Below are 13,663 nucleotides of genomic sequence, written 5' to 3' on the forward strand. Positions count from 1 at the left end.
TAGTACAGTAATAGGTGGCCGTGTCCTCAGTTCTCAGATTGCCCATTTGCAGGTAAAGGGTGTTCTTGGAGTTGTCTCTGGAGATGGTGAATCAGCCCTTCACCAGTGCATGCTATAGTCACTGAAGGTGAATCCAGAGGCTACACAGGAGAGTCGCAGGGAACCCCCAGGCTGCACCAGGCCTCCCCCAGACTCCACCAGCTGCACCTCACACTGGACACCTGCAAACACAGAGGCAGCCTGGTCAGGACACTGGCACTCATCCACTCTCCCTCTCACTCCTGTCCACCCACACACTAAGGATCTCTGGTTCTCCATTCATTACCTTTGAAAACAGCCACCAGGAAAACCCAGCTGAGCACACTCTCCATGGTGAGCAGCTGTGTTCAGTCCTGGTCACTGAGTGGGCTGAGCTGGGAGTCCAGGGCTGGGCTCCTGTGCAGAGCTGCAGGGTCAGGTGGGCTGGTTTTCATGAGCAGAGGGAGGCCCTATTTGCATGTCCTCCTGCTCTATAGCAGCTCTGGGTAGAAGCCCAGGTAGAGCAGCTCTGAGACCAGGTGGGAGTGTCATGGGTTAGAATGGTGTAGATAGTAGGGTTAAGAGAATATGATTACTTTTGCCAATTTTTCTGCTTGGCATTTATCACCCATTAATTTCATTAACACATGTACAAAATCATGATCCAGGACAGTGTTAACCCCATGGTACAAATGTAAAATCTCACACAGCAGCATGAGTGGTGGTCACTGTGTCCAACAGCAAGTATCTGGCAAAAGTTAGAGGAGTATTTGTGCTTTGCTCTCACCTTGGACATGACTGCCCCACAGACCTTCCTCCAACTCCCAGGCAGACACTCCTGGTGACAACCTCAGAGCCGCATTTTGTGCATGATCCCACACTTGGTCGGAGCTGGGCTCACTCAGGCTGGAGCAGACTGTGGGCTGGACAATCTCAAGGGCACAGGTGAGGCCCTGGCGTGTGACCTCCTGACTGATGTCAGGCCATGTGCAGGACAGGGAGGGGCAGAGAGGGGCAGTGCAGGCAGAGCTGGGGCTTTGCACTTTGGCCAGGAGAGCAGCACACTTGTGGTGCTGCCCAGGAGCTGTGGCCAGGAGGGGGAGGCCAGCAGCTCCACTGGGAGCAGCCCAGGGCTTTGCACCCAGAGGATGGAGGGTGTTTCAGGATCCCAGGGATCAACAAGGCCCAGCTTCCCCAGCTCAGAGGCAGAGATGAAGATCTGAAAGACCCTCCAGGGCAGGGCCTGTGGGAGAGAGCTCTGGGCTCCTGACCCAGGACTGCCCAGGGCATGGTTTCCCCTGTTCAGCCAGCAAGGGGCCCAGAGGTTCCCAGCCCTGGTTCAAGGGAGGCCAGGACCTGCTCCCTGCTGAGGGTGACCTTGTCCTCAGCCACACCATGCTGGCTTTGCAGGTGGCAGACTGTGAGAGCTACAGGGTCAGGGAGGGTTACATGAATACTTGAATGGAAGGGCTGGGAGGTCAGATGGGGGTCAGGGGTCAGAGTCCCTGCTGGCAGCCCTGGCAGGTGATGATGGGGCTGTGAGATGGAGCCAGGGCTGCTAAGGAGACCCCAGGATCAGAGGAGTCAGCAGTGAGCAGCACTTGCCCAGGAAGCTGCAGACCAAGCTCACTAAGAGGGAGTCCAGAGGGTATGTCCATCTGGGCTATGTGGTGGGATTGCTGAGAGCCCTCCATAAAGCTTGGGAGAATGAAAGCCCTCTTTGATCTTAAGGCCCACTGTAGGGTTTTCCTGAATCGTTTTTTCTTTGCACTGGACTCCTGGGTTCTGCTAATGTATTTGTGCCTTGATGAATTTGAGGATGAAGACTGAATGTGTCTGCATTATGAGAAGGACATGAGAGTTTTATTTCCAGGGATAGAATGATTAGGTGTGCATTATTGTCCTGCAGAATTACATGTGATAAGGTTGTTCTGCAGCTCCTTGGGCTGTGGGGGAGTGAGGACCCCTTAGGACTTGGGGATTCATGGAATTTATGCCAATCACTGTGGACATGCCCTGCAAGGGGACTGTCAGACCCCATCTCTTCTTCCCTCCCTTTGGAGTCCTTCAAACTAGGTGAGTGGCTGTCCCACAGTGGGCTCTCTGCATTGCCCCTGGCACACCCAGGAAAGGTGTGAATGCAGTGGACTCCTCTCTTCATGGACTAGAGCACTGGAATTCAGGAGCCAAAGGAAAGCTCCTCTTCATGTGTTGATGGCCTCAGGCACTTGCCACAGGGGTGCACAGCTGAGGAGCCCAATTTAGGTTACAGTGCTAGGAGAAAAGGCCAGGCCTGAAGGACAGCCTCTTCCTGGCCTCATTCTCCTGTCCATGTAAGAAGCTGGCCTCACAGGGGCAGACCTGGACAGTGGCTGTGGTGGTGAGCAAGGTCAGGAGAGGGAGGGGCTGAGACAAGAGGCACATGGCCATGGCTGACACAGGAGCACTTGCCTGTCCTCACCCAGAGGGTGGCTGTGGGCAGCACGCTCACCCTGCAGACCCAGCAGAGCCAGCAGAAGGGATCAGGAAGGCTCTCCTCCCAGGAGGGAGAGTGTGGGGTGATGGGTGGACCACGTGTCCTGAGCTGACCACAGGCCATGCTCAGGCACCTGGACCTCTGCTCCTGTCTCCCCACGATGTGCAGCTGGTTTTTACAATCTAAAATGACAGGATTAGCCTCTTAATACAAACACTCCTCTGGATGTTTCTTGACCTTCTCCTGGACCAGAGCGCCCCTTGATGGCCCTGAGGTGGCAGCTGCTCCTGAGGTTTCTACTGGTCTGGAGCCCCCTGGTGGTCCTGAGCCTCCAGCTGGACCTGAGCTCCCCCTCCTTGTCCTGAACTCCCAAAGTGTCCTGCTGATTCTGAGATTCCCTGCTGCTCCTCAGCGCCCCCTGCTGGTCCTCAGCTCCCTGCTGGTCCTCAGTGCCCCTGCTGGTCCTCAGCTCCCCCTGCTGGTCCTCAGCGCCCCCTGCTGGTCCTCAGCTCCCTGCTGGTCCTCAGTGCCCCTGCTGGTCCTCAGCGCCCCCTGCTGGTCCTCAGCTCCCTGCTGGTCCTCAGTACCCCCTGCTGGTCCTCAGCTTCCTGCTGGTCCTCAGTGCCCCCTGCAGGCAGGTGAGTGACTGCTCACACTGAGTTCCCTCACTGGGTGTCTCCCCCTGGAATACACAGCCATATCCTCAGGTTTCATCGTATTGAGTGCTAATGAAACCTGGCTCTTGGAAGTGTCCCTGGTATGCTGACTGTATACCAGTGCAGGGTCCCAACCCCAGCAGCTGCAATTGGCAAAGACACCTAAGTAAAAGCACCACACAAAGGGGGTGTTCCCTGCAGGAATGCACAACCATGCACAGGGAGGACACAGGGGATGGCCTCCTGAGGGCCTTTGCTCTGCTCTGACAGCATAAGCTCAGGACCATCAGGGAGCACTGATGACCAGTAAGGGACTCAAGGCCAGGTTAATGGTGTGTGCTTCAGCCAACATCCATCCTTCTAACCCACTCCAGGCCGTTCCCTGGAGCCTGGCAGGTCCAGCTCACACATAGATGTGTAATGAGGATCCAGAGACAGCACAGGTGAGGGGCACATGTGCAACGCCTTTACTCAGCCAGGTCCTGTCTCCAGGATTTCCATCTGGGACAGGACACCTGGGGACAAGGAGCATCGCCTTGTGTGAATCACAACAGAAACTGCATATCCACATTGCTCTTCTGAAACTCCTGGACATTCACACAGGGGGTGGCCTCCTGTCCATCCTAGAGAGAATGTCTGCCTTGTGATTCTAAGAACACTGGGTAGGACCCTAAAGGACTCCTTCCTGCTTCCTGCTGGTCCTCCTCCTGCCAGCCATCCAGGAATGGGGAGGCCCAGTGGTCAGGGGTGGCAGCATCACACAGAGGGGGTGTTCCCTGCAGGAGTGCACAGCCCTGGAGAGGAAGGACACAGGGGGTGGCCTCATGAGGGCCTTTTCTATGCTCTGTCAGCCACAGAAAGGTTCTGGATTGGTGGGGTGGTGTGCCTCTGTGGCTCTTGTAGGTGCTGGGGACAGCATGGTCAAGACACAGCTCACATCCTTGTTCCCGAGGGTCAGTGGGGTCAGTGTACTCTGCAGCACTCCTGCTTAAACCCCTCAGGATGAAGCTGCTCACCCCCTGGGATCCCTGAGATTTTCAAGTTCTCAGAGGACGTCTGAGGCCTCCTGTGTCTGTGCCTGCACAGCTGCTCCACGGGGACTCTGGGCCTGGGGTCACCTCCTACCTTTCTCTCCCCCAGCCTCTCCCCCTCTCTCCCAGAGCACTTAACACAACAGGAGTTACTTAATGTCCTCATCTGGTCAGTCAGGGGTAGGGTGGAAATCAGGGATTTTAGACTCTTCTAAGAGTGACCAGGGTAGAGCTGGCTCTGCTGAGGTGGCATGGGCAGGAGGGCAGCACTGAGCAGGACTTTGTGCCCACACAGAGACCAGATGTCTGTGGTGGCTGCTGTGACAGCACCAGCAGGGAGAGAGTCTGAGGTCATCAGCTGTGGTGCAGGACCTGGCCTGGGCTCCTGAGGCTGCAGAACCCCCTGTGGATGGTGAAGGGCTGTTGGCACAGAGCAGAGGCTGTGGAGGCTCCATCTGGGCAGAGGTACCCACAGGAGGAGAGCTAAGTGGGAACCCTCAGCACCCCATGCTGTGCCCTGGGGAGCAACACTTAAAAGAGGAGGACGGGGTCCCAGCCTTGAGCAGCTGCAGAACCACCTGTGGGAGAGGCCTGGAGAGCAGGGAGGTGGGAAGGACGTTCAGCCAGCTCAAGTGTGTACAGGGACCAGGGGACTCACCAGAGGGCAGCCTCCAGGGAGCACTGAGAGTGCAGCGGCCTCTCACAGGGGAAAGGCCCCAGGAATGGAGAGCATGTGGGCAGCTGCTCACCATCAGTCCAGCCTTTCACACTCCAGATAGATCCCACTGGACAGGACACCCAGGTGCAGTGAATGTGGACAGTCTTCAGCAGAAATGCCAATCACATTGCACACCTAAGCGTTCACACTGGAGACCAGCCTTTCCCATGCAGTGAATGTGGGGAGGGTTTCAGGCAAATCCCACACCTGCTCAGCACCACAGGCTCCATGGTGGAGAGAGGCCTGTGAGTGCAGTGATGTGGGAAACCCCTCAGCCAGCACTGACCTTCATCCAGCAGCAGAGTCCACATGAGAGAAACGTCCAGGTGCTTCATATCTGGGAAGTCCTTCACCACACCCACCACCTTTTCACAACCTGGAGAGGACGGGAGCTCACAGGCATTGAGAGAGCAGTGAGTGTGGAGAAGACTCTAACCACTGCTCTGCTCTGACTCAGCTGCACAAACGTCACAGCCTGAACAGGCCCTGGGAGGTCAGTGAGTGGACAGAGGCCTCAGCCAGTGGGGCCCCCTGTTCCACACCAGGACGTTCATGCTGCAGAGAGGCCCTAGGTGGGACCTGACTCAACTGTCAAATTCTGAGTCACCTTCATGGTGGAGCCAGGACTGGCCCTCAGTCCTGCACACGGCACAGAGACCACAGGGAGGAACTGCTGCTGCCCTCCTCCTCCCAAGAAGGTGGCCCTGTGCCTGGGCTCCAGGAGGGGAAGCCCATGTCCTGGGACACACTAGGGACATCTCCATCCAGGGGAGCTGGAGTCAGGCAGGAGCCCAGTGGTCATGGTTAAGGAAGACTGACTCTTGCTCTTCACACTGAATGTAAGATTTCCCTAAATAAGTATTTCATTTGCTACAAAATTTTTTTCTTCTACGAAATTATAACACATAATCAGGACTGAAAATCAGTGATTAATGCAAAATTAAGTGATAATTAAAGTAAAGCAGAAAACCCATCTGGGGTTGGGAAGGGGGACAGGAGACTTAGCATGGACAGTCCCTCCCTGCAGGTGATGGCCACTGTTGGAGGTCAGGACTGCTGGGAACTTAAGGAGCCTCTCCAACCTTAGCCAGCAGAGCAGGCACAAGAACACCCAGAGCCAAGCTTGACCCTGGCCACACTGGACAGCACCTGGGGATGCTGAGGGATGCTCAGGTCTGTGTGGTCCTGCCAGCCCTGCTGGGTGGTATGGGCCCACCTACTGCACTGGTGTGGTCCAGGGCTCCTGGGCTTGCTGTGTGGACAAAGAGAAGACCTGTGTCCTCCACTTGTCCATCTCGGGATGCCCTGCCCACTTACCAGGACCACCTTGCACAGTGGGTCTGAGGTGTGGTCATATGAGGGCCCCTCCTGCAGGAGTGCACAGTGAGTGTGTCCAGGCTGGGCTGCTGAGGTCCATCCTGCTCCCCAGCACAAGGGACCTCTTGTGGGGGTCCCTGGAGCATGTCTGGATGGCCTGAGGTCTCAGGTGACAGTGGAGGAGACGCCCTAACTAATGGAGACAGACCTCACATGTGGAGTCTGATGGGTGCCCGTCACCATGTCAGAACTACTCCTCTGTTCCTCCCATCTCTGGAGATCCCAGGAGGGAGGAGGGTTTTTCAGACATTATGCTGAATGAGTCTCCTCTTGGGTTTGTCTGATGCTGTCCTCATGGCGAGACTGAGGTGTGGGAGGGACTTCACAAGAGCCTCATTTCCATCTCATCAGGGAACATTCTAGAATGCCCTTCACTGAGGAGTTTTGCCCCATCCTCTTCATCACCTGCTATGGAGGGGTGTGGCAGGACTCTGCACCTCTTGCTACTCTGCTCCCCTCTCCATGGAGCTCCCGAGAAGGAGGTTCCTAAGTGCAGGACCCATCAAGGGAGGGCAGTCAAGTGAAGTCTGTGGAAACTGCTTGTCATTCTCCTGGGCTGCAGAGGGGTGTCCACCCTGGTATTTGCTAAATTGTGTATTTAGGTCAGGGTGAGCTCCAGAGAGCTCATTTGTATCTTGGTGAAAATACTTGCTGTGTTCTGCACGTTGTGGTCAATTTTCAAGCTTTATTCTGTGGTCCACCTTCCAGCAAGTTCTGCCATCTCTTCATGTGTCCCTGCCCTGGACAGGGTGCTGAGTCAACCAGGCCAGATTACAATCTCCAGGAAGGTGACTGAGTATTGGTTATCCTGTGTGCGCATGGCATCCCATGACCACAGAATGGCAGTGATCAAGAATACATGTAATAACAGGTGCTGGAGGAAACCTGGGGAGAGGACCCTCACACCTTGTTGGTGGGACAGCAGATGAGAACCACCCTGAGGAGAGCAGGTGGACACCCCTCAGAACAACAGGGAGGAAGCCACAGTGGGACCCAGCTCTCCTGCTGCTTGGGTTTACCCCCAAAGACCCAAGACAGCACAGTGCAGGGACATGGCCACTGCAGGGTTTATACAGTGCAATTCCCAAGACCAGGTTATGCAACCAGCCCAGGAGCCCTTCACTAGTGGATGGATAAAGGAAATGTGGGTCATGTACCAACACTGCAGCTCTGCTCAGCCAATAGGAGGAGTGAGACGATGGTGAGTGGATGGAGCTGGAGGACATTAGGGAAGAGGAATAAGAGAGCCTCAGGGAGTCATGTGAGTGTTGGCTGTCCTCTGTGGGAGCTGCCACAAATAAGGGAGATAAAGGAAGGGGAACCCCAAGAGCATAGAAGAGGTGAGTGGGGATCAGGAGGTGACTAAGGGTGAGGGAGGAGGGACAGAAGAAGGGAGGGGCCAGGAGTGAGCTGAGCAGATATTATTGGCCAATTCTGCACACGTGGTAGTCCTGCAATTGTGGGAGTGAACCAATGTGAGTTTCATACACACACACACACACACACACACACACACACACAAATAGTGTAAAATTTAATGAAAATTAGAAACTCATGGAAGAAAGATCAGTTAAATAATGGGAAGTAGGAGGAAAATTTAAAAGGAGATGTTGTGAGAGCAACAGAGATTTTATAGACAATGAATATATGTGACTATGTCAAAATGAAAACCTATAATAAATATATGTAAGATGCACTATTTCAAAAGAAAAAGAACATCACAAAAACAGAGTGATTATCTTCAGACACATCAGAGATAAGTAGAGACCACAAGGCCACAGAAAACCCCTGGGAAGCTGGTACATGGACAGGCCTCCAGATGGAGGAAACCTGCCCCAACTCACATCTGCAGCTGCTTCTGGAATGACCTGACTCCTGTGTGCTGAGCACCCCCTGCTGGCCCTGGGTGAGCAGCAGAGAGGTTTGTGTCTGGGCTCACACTGAGGTCCCCTCACTGTGTCTCTGGCACAGTAATAGGTGGCCGTGTCCTCAGAGGTCAGGGAGCTCAGCTGCAGGGAGAACTGGTTCTTGGACGTGTCTCTGGAGATGGACACTCGGCTCTTGAGGGATGGACTGTAGTAAGTGTTACCACTATAACATATGTCCCCTATCCACTCCAGCCCCTTCCCTGGGGGCTGATGGATCCAGTTCCAGCAGTAACCACTGGTGATGGAGTAACCAGAGACAGCACAGGTGAGGGACAGGGTCTGCGAGGGCTTCACCAGGCCAGGTCCTGACTCCTGCAGCTGCACCTGGCACAGGACACCTGGGGACAAGGACAGTCACATCCTGTCAGTCACCAGCAGTCAAAATCTCCCCATGGATCCACATTGACACTGGGGACACTCACCTTGGGGAGCTGTGACCAGGCACAGGACAAGACCCAGCAGCCTCATCTTCTAGACCACACCTGCCTTCCCAGAGACTTCTGCCCTGTCTTAGAGAGACCTGGGAGCTCCCACAGCCCAGAGGGCATTTGAACCCAGAGCAGGGTGAGGGATTTGCATGTGGGTGAGGCCCTTCTGATATCTGGAGAGGCTGAGGTCAGGCTGCCCAGGTCCTCTGTGCTCCTGAGATGTGTCCCTGTCTAGAACCCAGGTGGAGCTTTACCTGTGAGAGGAGAGCAGGTGGTTTCAGGGGTGCAGGAAGGCTGTCAGAGGGGGAGCCCACCCTCCTGATCCCAGCCCTGCCTCCTCCAAGCCCTTCCTCCCTGCTCCTGGGAGGGTCTCAGAGTGGCAGGAATGTGCCCAGCATGCAAGAGGCCCAGGTTCACCTCCCAGCCCTGAAGGAGAAGCCCTCAGTGATGACTGAACAGAGCCCAGGGCTGAGGATGGGGTTCCCCACATCCAGGAGAAGAGCCCCCCTTTGTTCTCAGGACTAGTTCTTCTCTTTCATCTCTGTGAGATTTGGGGGCTACAGACTGAGCAGGAGAGGAGGGAGCAGGGTCTCAGGAGGGGAGGGGCTTCCTGCTGTGTGCCCACTGCCCTCCCCACCCTGTGCCCTGCTTGTCCTCCTGACTGTCCAGCCAATGCCTGTGGACAGCAGTGGGTGGGAATCTGCCCTGAGCTCCTCCCCTCACCTGTCCTGCCCTCTGGTCTCCACCAGGAGAGGACAGGATGGAGGTGCTGGGCCAGGGGAGAGTCCTGGGAGCAGAAGCAGCCCTCAGCTGTAGCTTGAGGCTAAGGACCACTGAGTTCACTCAAGCAGCACAGCTTGGCATCAGACAGAGCAGGCATGCAGGGAAGTCTGGGGTGAGGGAGGGAGCCCCAGTCCCCTTCCCTGTGCAGCATCCCTGCAGTGAGACCTGCCTTGCCCACAGCCCAGCATTTTGAGAAAACAGTGGACACTGTCTTTAGTGAGGTGTGGTCACTGAGAGGACAGGTGCAGTTGCTGATCTCTTGATGAGGATTCAGGAATTTGTCTCCTGCCTAACTGAGTGAACATGACATATTAATAAGACATATAGGCTCCTCTCCCTATTCACTCTGGTGTTAATTATAAATTCACTGAAAACACTGACCCCTGGTCCTGGGTGACTCAGGTAAGACCTTGCTCATCTCCTTAATTTTACCACCTAAATTCATGAGTGCCATCTGGTGAAGTTTCCATGTCCTGGAAAATCTTCTAACTTAAAAAGCTATTCTTCCAGGCATACCAAAGGTGAGACATCTTCAGATGATCTTAGCGCCTGACCTGGGGAATTTGGAGTCTTCTTTATGATTCTCATTCCCACTTCACCTGTGCAATGTGTAAGACGGTAGACTCCATCCTGCCAGGGCTTCATATGGCCCTGCTTGAGGTAACATTTCCATCCAGTCTCACTTAGGCTGAGCTCCGCATTTCGGTTAGGATCAAGGTTCATGGATTCAATGTCTTGACTCTCATTTCTCTTCCATGAGTTCTGCAGCCAGGACTCATGTTGCTTTGGAACTTTTCTGAGTGGCCTCCTTTTCAGCTCAGATGATTCTACTCTAGTTTGTGAACATTGAGAGTGCTGACTAATTAAGACAGGATCCATTGCCAAGATCACTGTGAGTTATAGCTGAAGAAAAATTTCTTGTAACTCACTTGCTTTCTGTCAGCTTATTTCATCCTTCTTGCCCCTGGGAAATTCTTTATGATGAATGCAAATAACCAAATCAAAATTCACAGACATTGCAGGGAATGTGGCCCTCCAATGTGGTCAGAAGAAATGTTGTTCTTAACAGAAGGCAGTAAAACAGGATACAGTGAAGGATCCTCCTGGGATTTGGGTGTGGGTGGGAAATGCTTTCTCAGGCAGCTCATGTTATGGAAAACTGCAAAACTACAAGAGCTTCAAATGTGAGTTTGACCTGCCTCCTAGGGCTGAACAAGTCTGACTTGGCCTCCAAAGCTGAAACACTCTTGCTTTAGAAGTCTGGAGCAAGGCAAGCCTCATGTTCTCATGTTCCTATGATGCTGCTTCAAATCTTCAGGTGTCCCTCTTCCTCTGTGTGCACAGCAAATAAGGAGAAGGAATCACACAATATTTAAAATTATTTATCCTTACTGGTATAGTTATCAAGGCTGAGAATTTAATGTTGAAATTCATGAATATGTTGAACCTCACAAGTACATGGGCCCAGAGTAGGAAAACAGAATATTATTTACTGATAATAGCATTTAACAATTAAGAGCTGCAATCAGACAGAGAAATTGGGATTTGTATAATTAGACAAAATATTTTAATACAAACACTCCTCTGGACATTTCTTTACCTTATCCTGGGGCAGAGCTACCCTTGATAGCCCTGAGCTCCCCCTCCTTGTCCTGAGATCCCTGAGTCCCCTGAGTCCCCTGCTGATTCTGAGATCCCCCTGCTGGTCCTCAGATCCTTGCTGGTTCTCAGCTCCACCTGGTGGTCCTTAGATCCCCATGGTGGTCTTGAGCTTCCCCTGCAGGCAGGTGAGTAACTGGGCTCACACTGAGTTCCCTCACTGGGTGTCTCCCACTGGAATACACAGCCATATCCTCAGGTTTTAAGCTGTTGAGTTCTAATGATAACTGGCTCTTGGAAATGTCCCTGGTGATGTTGACTCTCAACAGTATTGATTTCAACCCCTGCAGGTGCAATTGGGAAGGACATCTGGGGAAAAGAACCAGCATATGCTCAGGTCCATCAGGGAGTCCTCAGGACCAGCAGGGGGTTCAGGAACAGGTGTGTAGTGGCATCTGCTTCCACCACTAAATGTTCTTCTAGCATACTCCAGGCCCTTCCCAGGATCTTGGCAGATCCAACTCAGACCATAGGTGGGAAGTAAGAATCCAGTGATAGCACAGGTGAGGGACAGGGTGTGCAAGAGCTTCACCAGGCCAGGTCTCAACTCCTCGGCTGCACTTGGGACATGACACCTGGGTACAAGAAACATCACCTCTTGTTAATCACACTAGCACCTGCATAACCACAACCTTCTCATGAAATCCTTGTACATTCTCAAAGTGAGGTGTCACCAGGCAGAGGAGCAGCACCAGAACCTCCAGGCTGCAATGAAGAACTAATGAGAAGGAGACGGGGGCTGCTCAGCCAAGGCTCCGCTTTCAGCTTGAGATTAGGAGCTGCTTTGCATGAGGGAGGCCTAGGGTACACGTAGGGAGCAGACGGCAGTGCCGCCATCTTTCCCATGAAGAGTGTTTGCCTTATGCTGCTCAGAGGCACTGGGAGTGAATCTGGGGAGTTCTTTCCTGCTTCCTGCTGGTCCTCCTCCTGCCAGCCATCCAGAAATGGGGAGGCCCAGTGTTCAGGGATTGCTAGCATCACACCAATAGGGGGTGATTCCTGCAGGAGTGCACAGCCATGCAGAGGTGAGATGCAGCCACACAGGAAGGTTCTGGATGAGTGGTGTGGTGTGCTTGTGGGGCTCTTGCAGGTGCAAGGGCAGCATGGTCAAGGGTCAGCTCCCATCCTTGTTCCCCCAGGATCAGTGGGGTCACTGTATTCTGCAGCACTCCTGTTTAAACCCCTCGTGATGAAGCTGCTCATACCCCTGTGATGCCTGAGATTCTCAAGTTCTCAGAGGACATCTGGGACCTGCCTGTATCTGTGCCTGCACAGCTGCACCACAATGAGGACGCCGGGCCTGAAGGTCAGCCTCCGACATTTCTTCCAGTCTGTCCTTTTCTTATAGAGCACATAACAAAAAAGGAGATACTTAATGTCCTCATTTGTTTAGTCAGGGGTAGAGTTGAAAAATCATATATTTTAAAGACATTCTAAGAGTGACCAGAACAAGAGGGCAACACAGAAGAGGATTTTGTTCCCATGCAGAGACCGATGCCTCTGGTTGCTGCTGTGACATCACCAGTAGGAAGAGAGTCTGAGGTCATCAGCTGTGGGGCAGGAATTAAGCTTGATTCCTGAGGCTGCAGAACCCCCTGTGGATGGTGAAGGGCTCTTGGCACAGAGCAGAGGCTGTGGAGGATCCACCTGGGCAGAGGGCACCCTCAGGAGGAGAGCTAAGTGGGAACCCTCAGCACCCCATGCTGTGCCCTGGGGAGCAACACTTAAAAGAGGAGGACGGGGTTGCAGCCTTGAGCAGCTACAGAACCACCTGTGGGAGAGGCCTGGAGAGCAGGGAGGTGGGAAGGACGTTCAGCCAGCTCAAGTGTGTTCAGGGACCAGGGGACTCACCAGAGGGCAGCCTCCAGGGAGCACTGAAAGTGCAGGGGCCTCCCACAGGGAAAAGGCACTAGGAATGGAGTGAATGTGAGAAGATATTCACCATCAGTCCAGCCTTTTATACACCAGATAGATTCTACTGGAACAAGATATCAGGGGTGTAGTAAAAGTCAAAAATCTTTAGAAGAAATGCCAATCACATTGCACACCTAAGTGTCAACACTGGAGAAAAGCCTTTCACATGCAGTGAATGTGGAGATGGTTTTAGGCAAATTCCACACCTGCTCAGCATCACAGGCTCTGTGGTACAGAAAGTATTTTTGTGTGTGTGCAATGATTATGGTAAGGTCTATAGCCACAAGTCCAGTCTGATTTTTCATGTGTTCTCACCCTAATCAGGGTGGTGAGTCAGCCTGCCCACACTACAATCTCCAGGTACGTGACTGAAGAGTAACCAAACCCATTTTAACAGCCATGGTAAACTAGGTGCTAGAACGCTTCAGAAAAGTCCTGGCAAGCTGCAAACTGAAGGGCAGAGCACAGTAAGTGATCCACACCTGTCAGGTGGGCCTGGGATGCCTGGACAGATAAAGGAGCAGTTCACTGTGATTCCTTCCTCAGCACAACAGAGGCCAACATTACGAGGGTATCTGCACAAGCACAGAACCCATCACTGGATGAAATCCAGCACTTTCTAAGATCAAAGCAACATGAAAGTTACACAGGAGGAACACAACAGTGAAGTGAATC

General features: G+C 53.3%; 1 gene segment (V, D, J or C); it reads right to left on the reverse strand.

Moving 5' to 3' along the window:
• Positions 1–509: 509 nt before the first annotated feature.
• Positions 510–8,708, reverse strand: LOC124098433 (immunoglobulin heavy variable 4-38-2-like). The segment is given in 4 exon segments: positions 510–547; positions 5,186–5,275; positions 8,216–8,542; positions 8,627–8,708. Coding segments are annotated over 4 exon segments (501 nt in total).
• Between the last annotated feature and the right edge of the window lie 4,955 nt (positions 8,709–13,663).

This window comes from Marmota monax, unplaced genomic scaffold, assembly GCF_021218885.2.
Source record: "Marmota monax isolate L192 unplaced genomic scaffold, Marmota_monax_Labrador192_F-V1.1 WCK01_AAM20220418_F8-fsc00499, whole genome shotgun sequence".
Classification (NCBI taxonomy): domain Eukaryota; kingdom Metazoa; phylum Chordata; class Mammalia; order Rodentia; family Sciuridae; genus Marmota; species Marmota monax.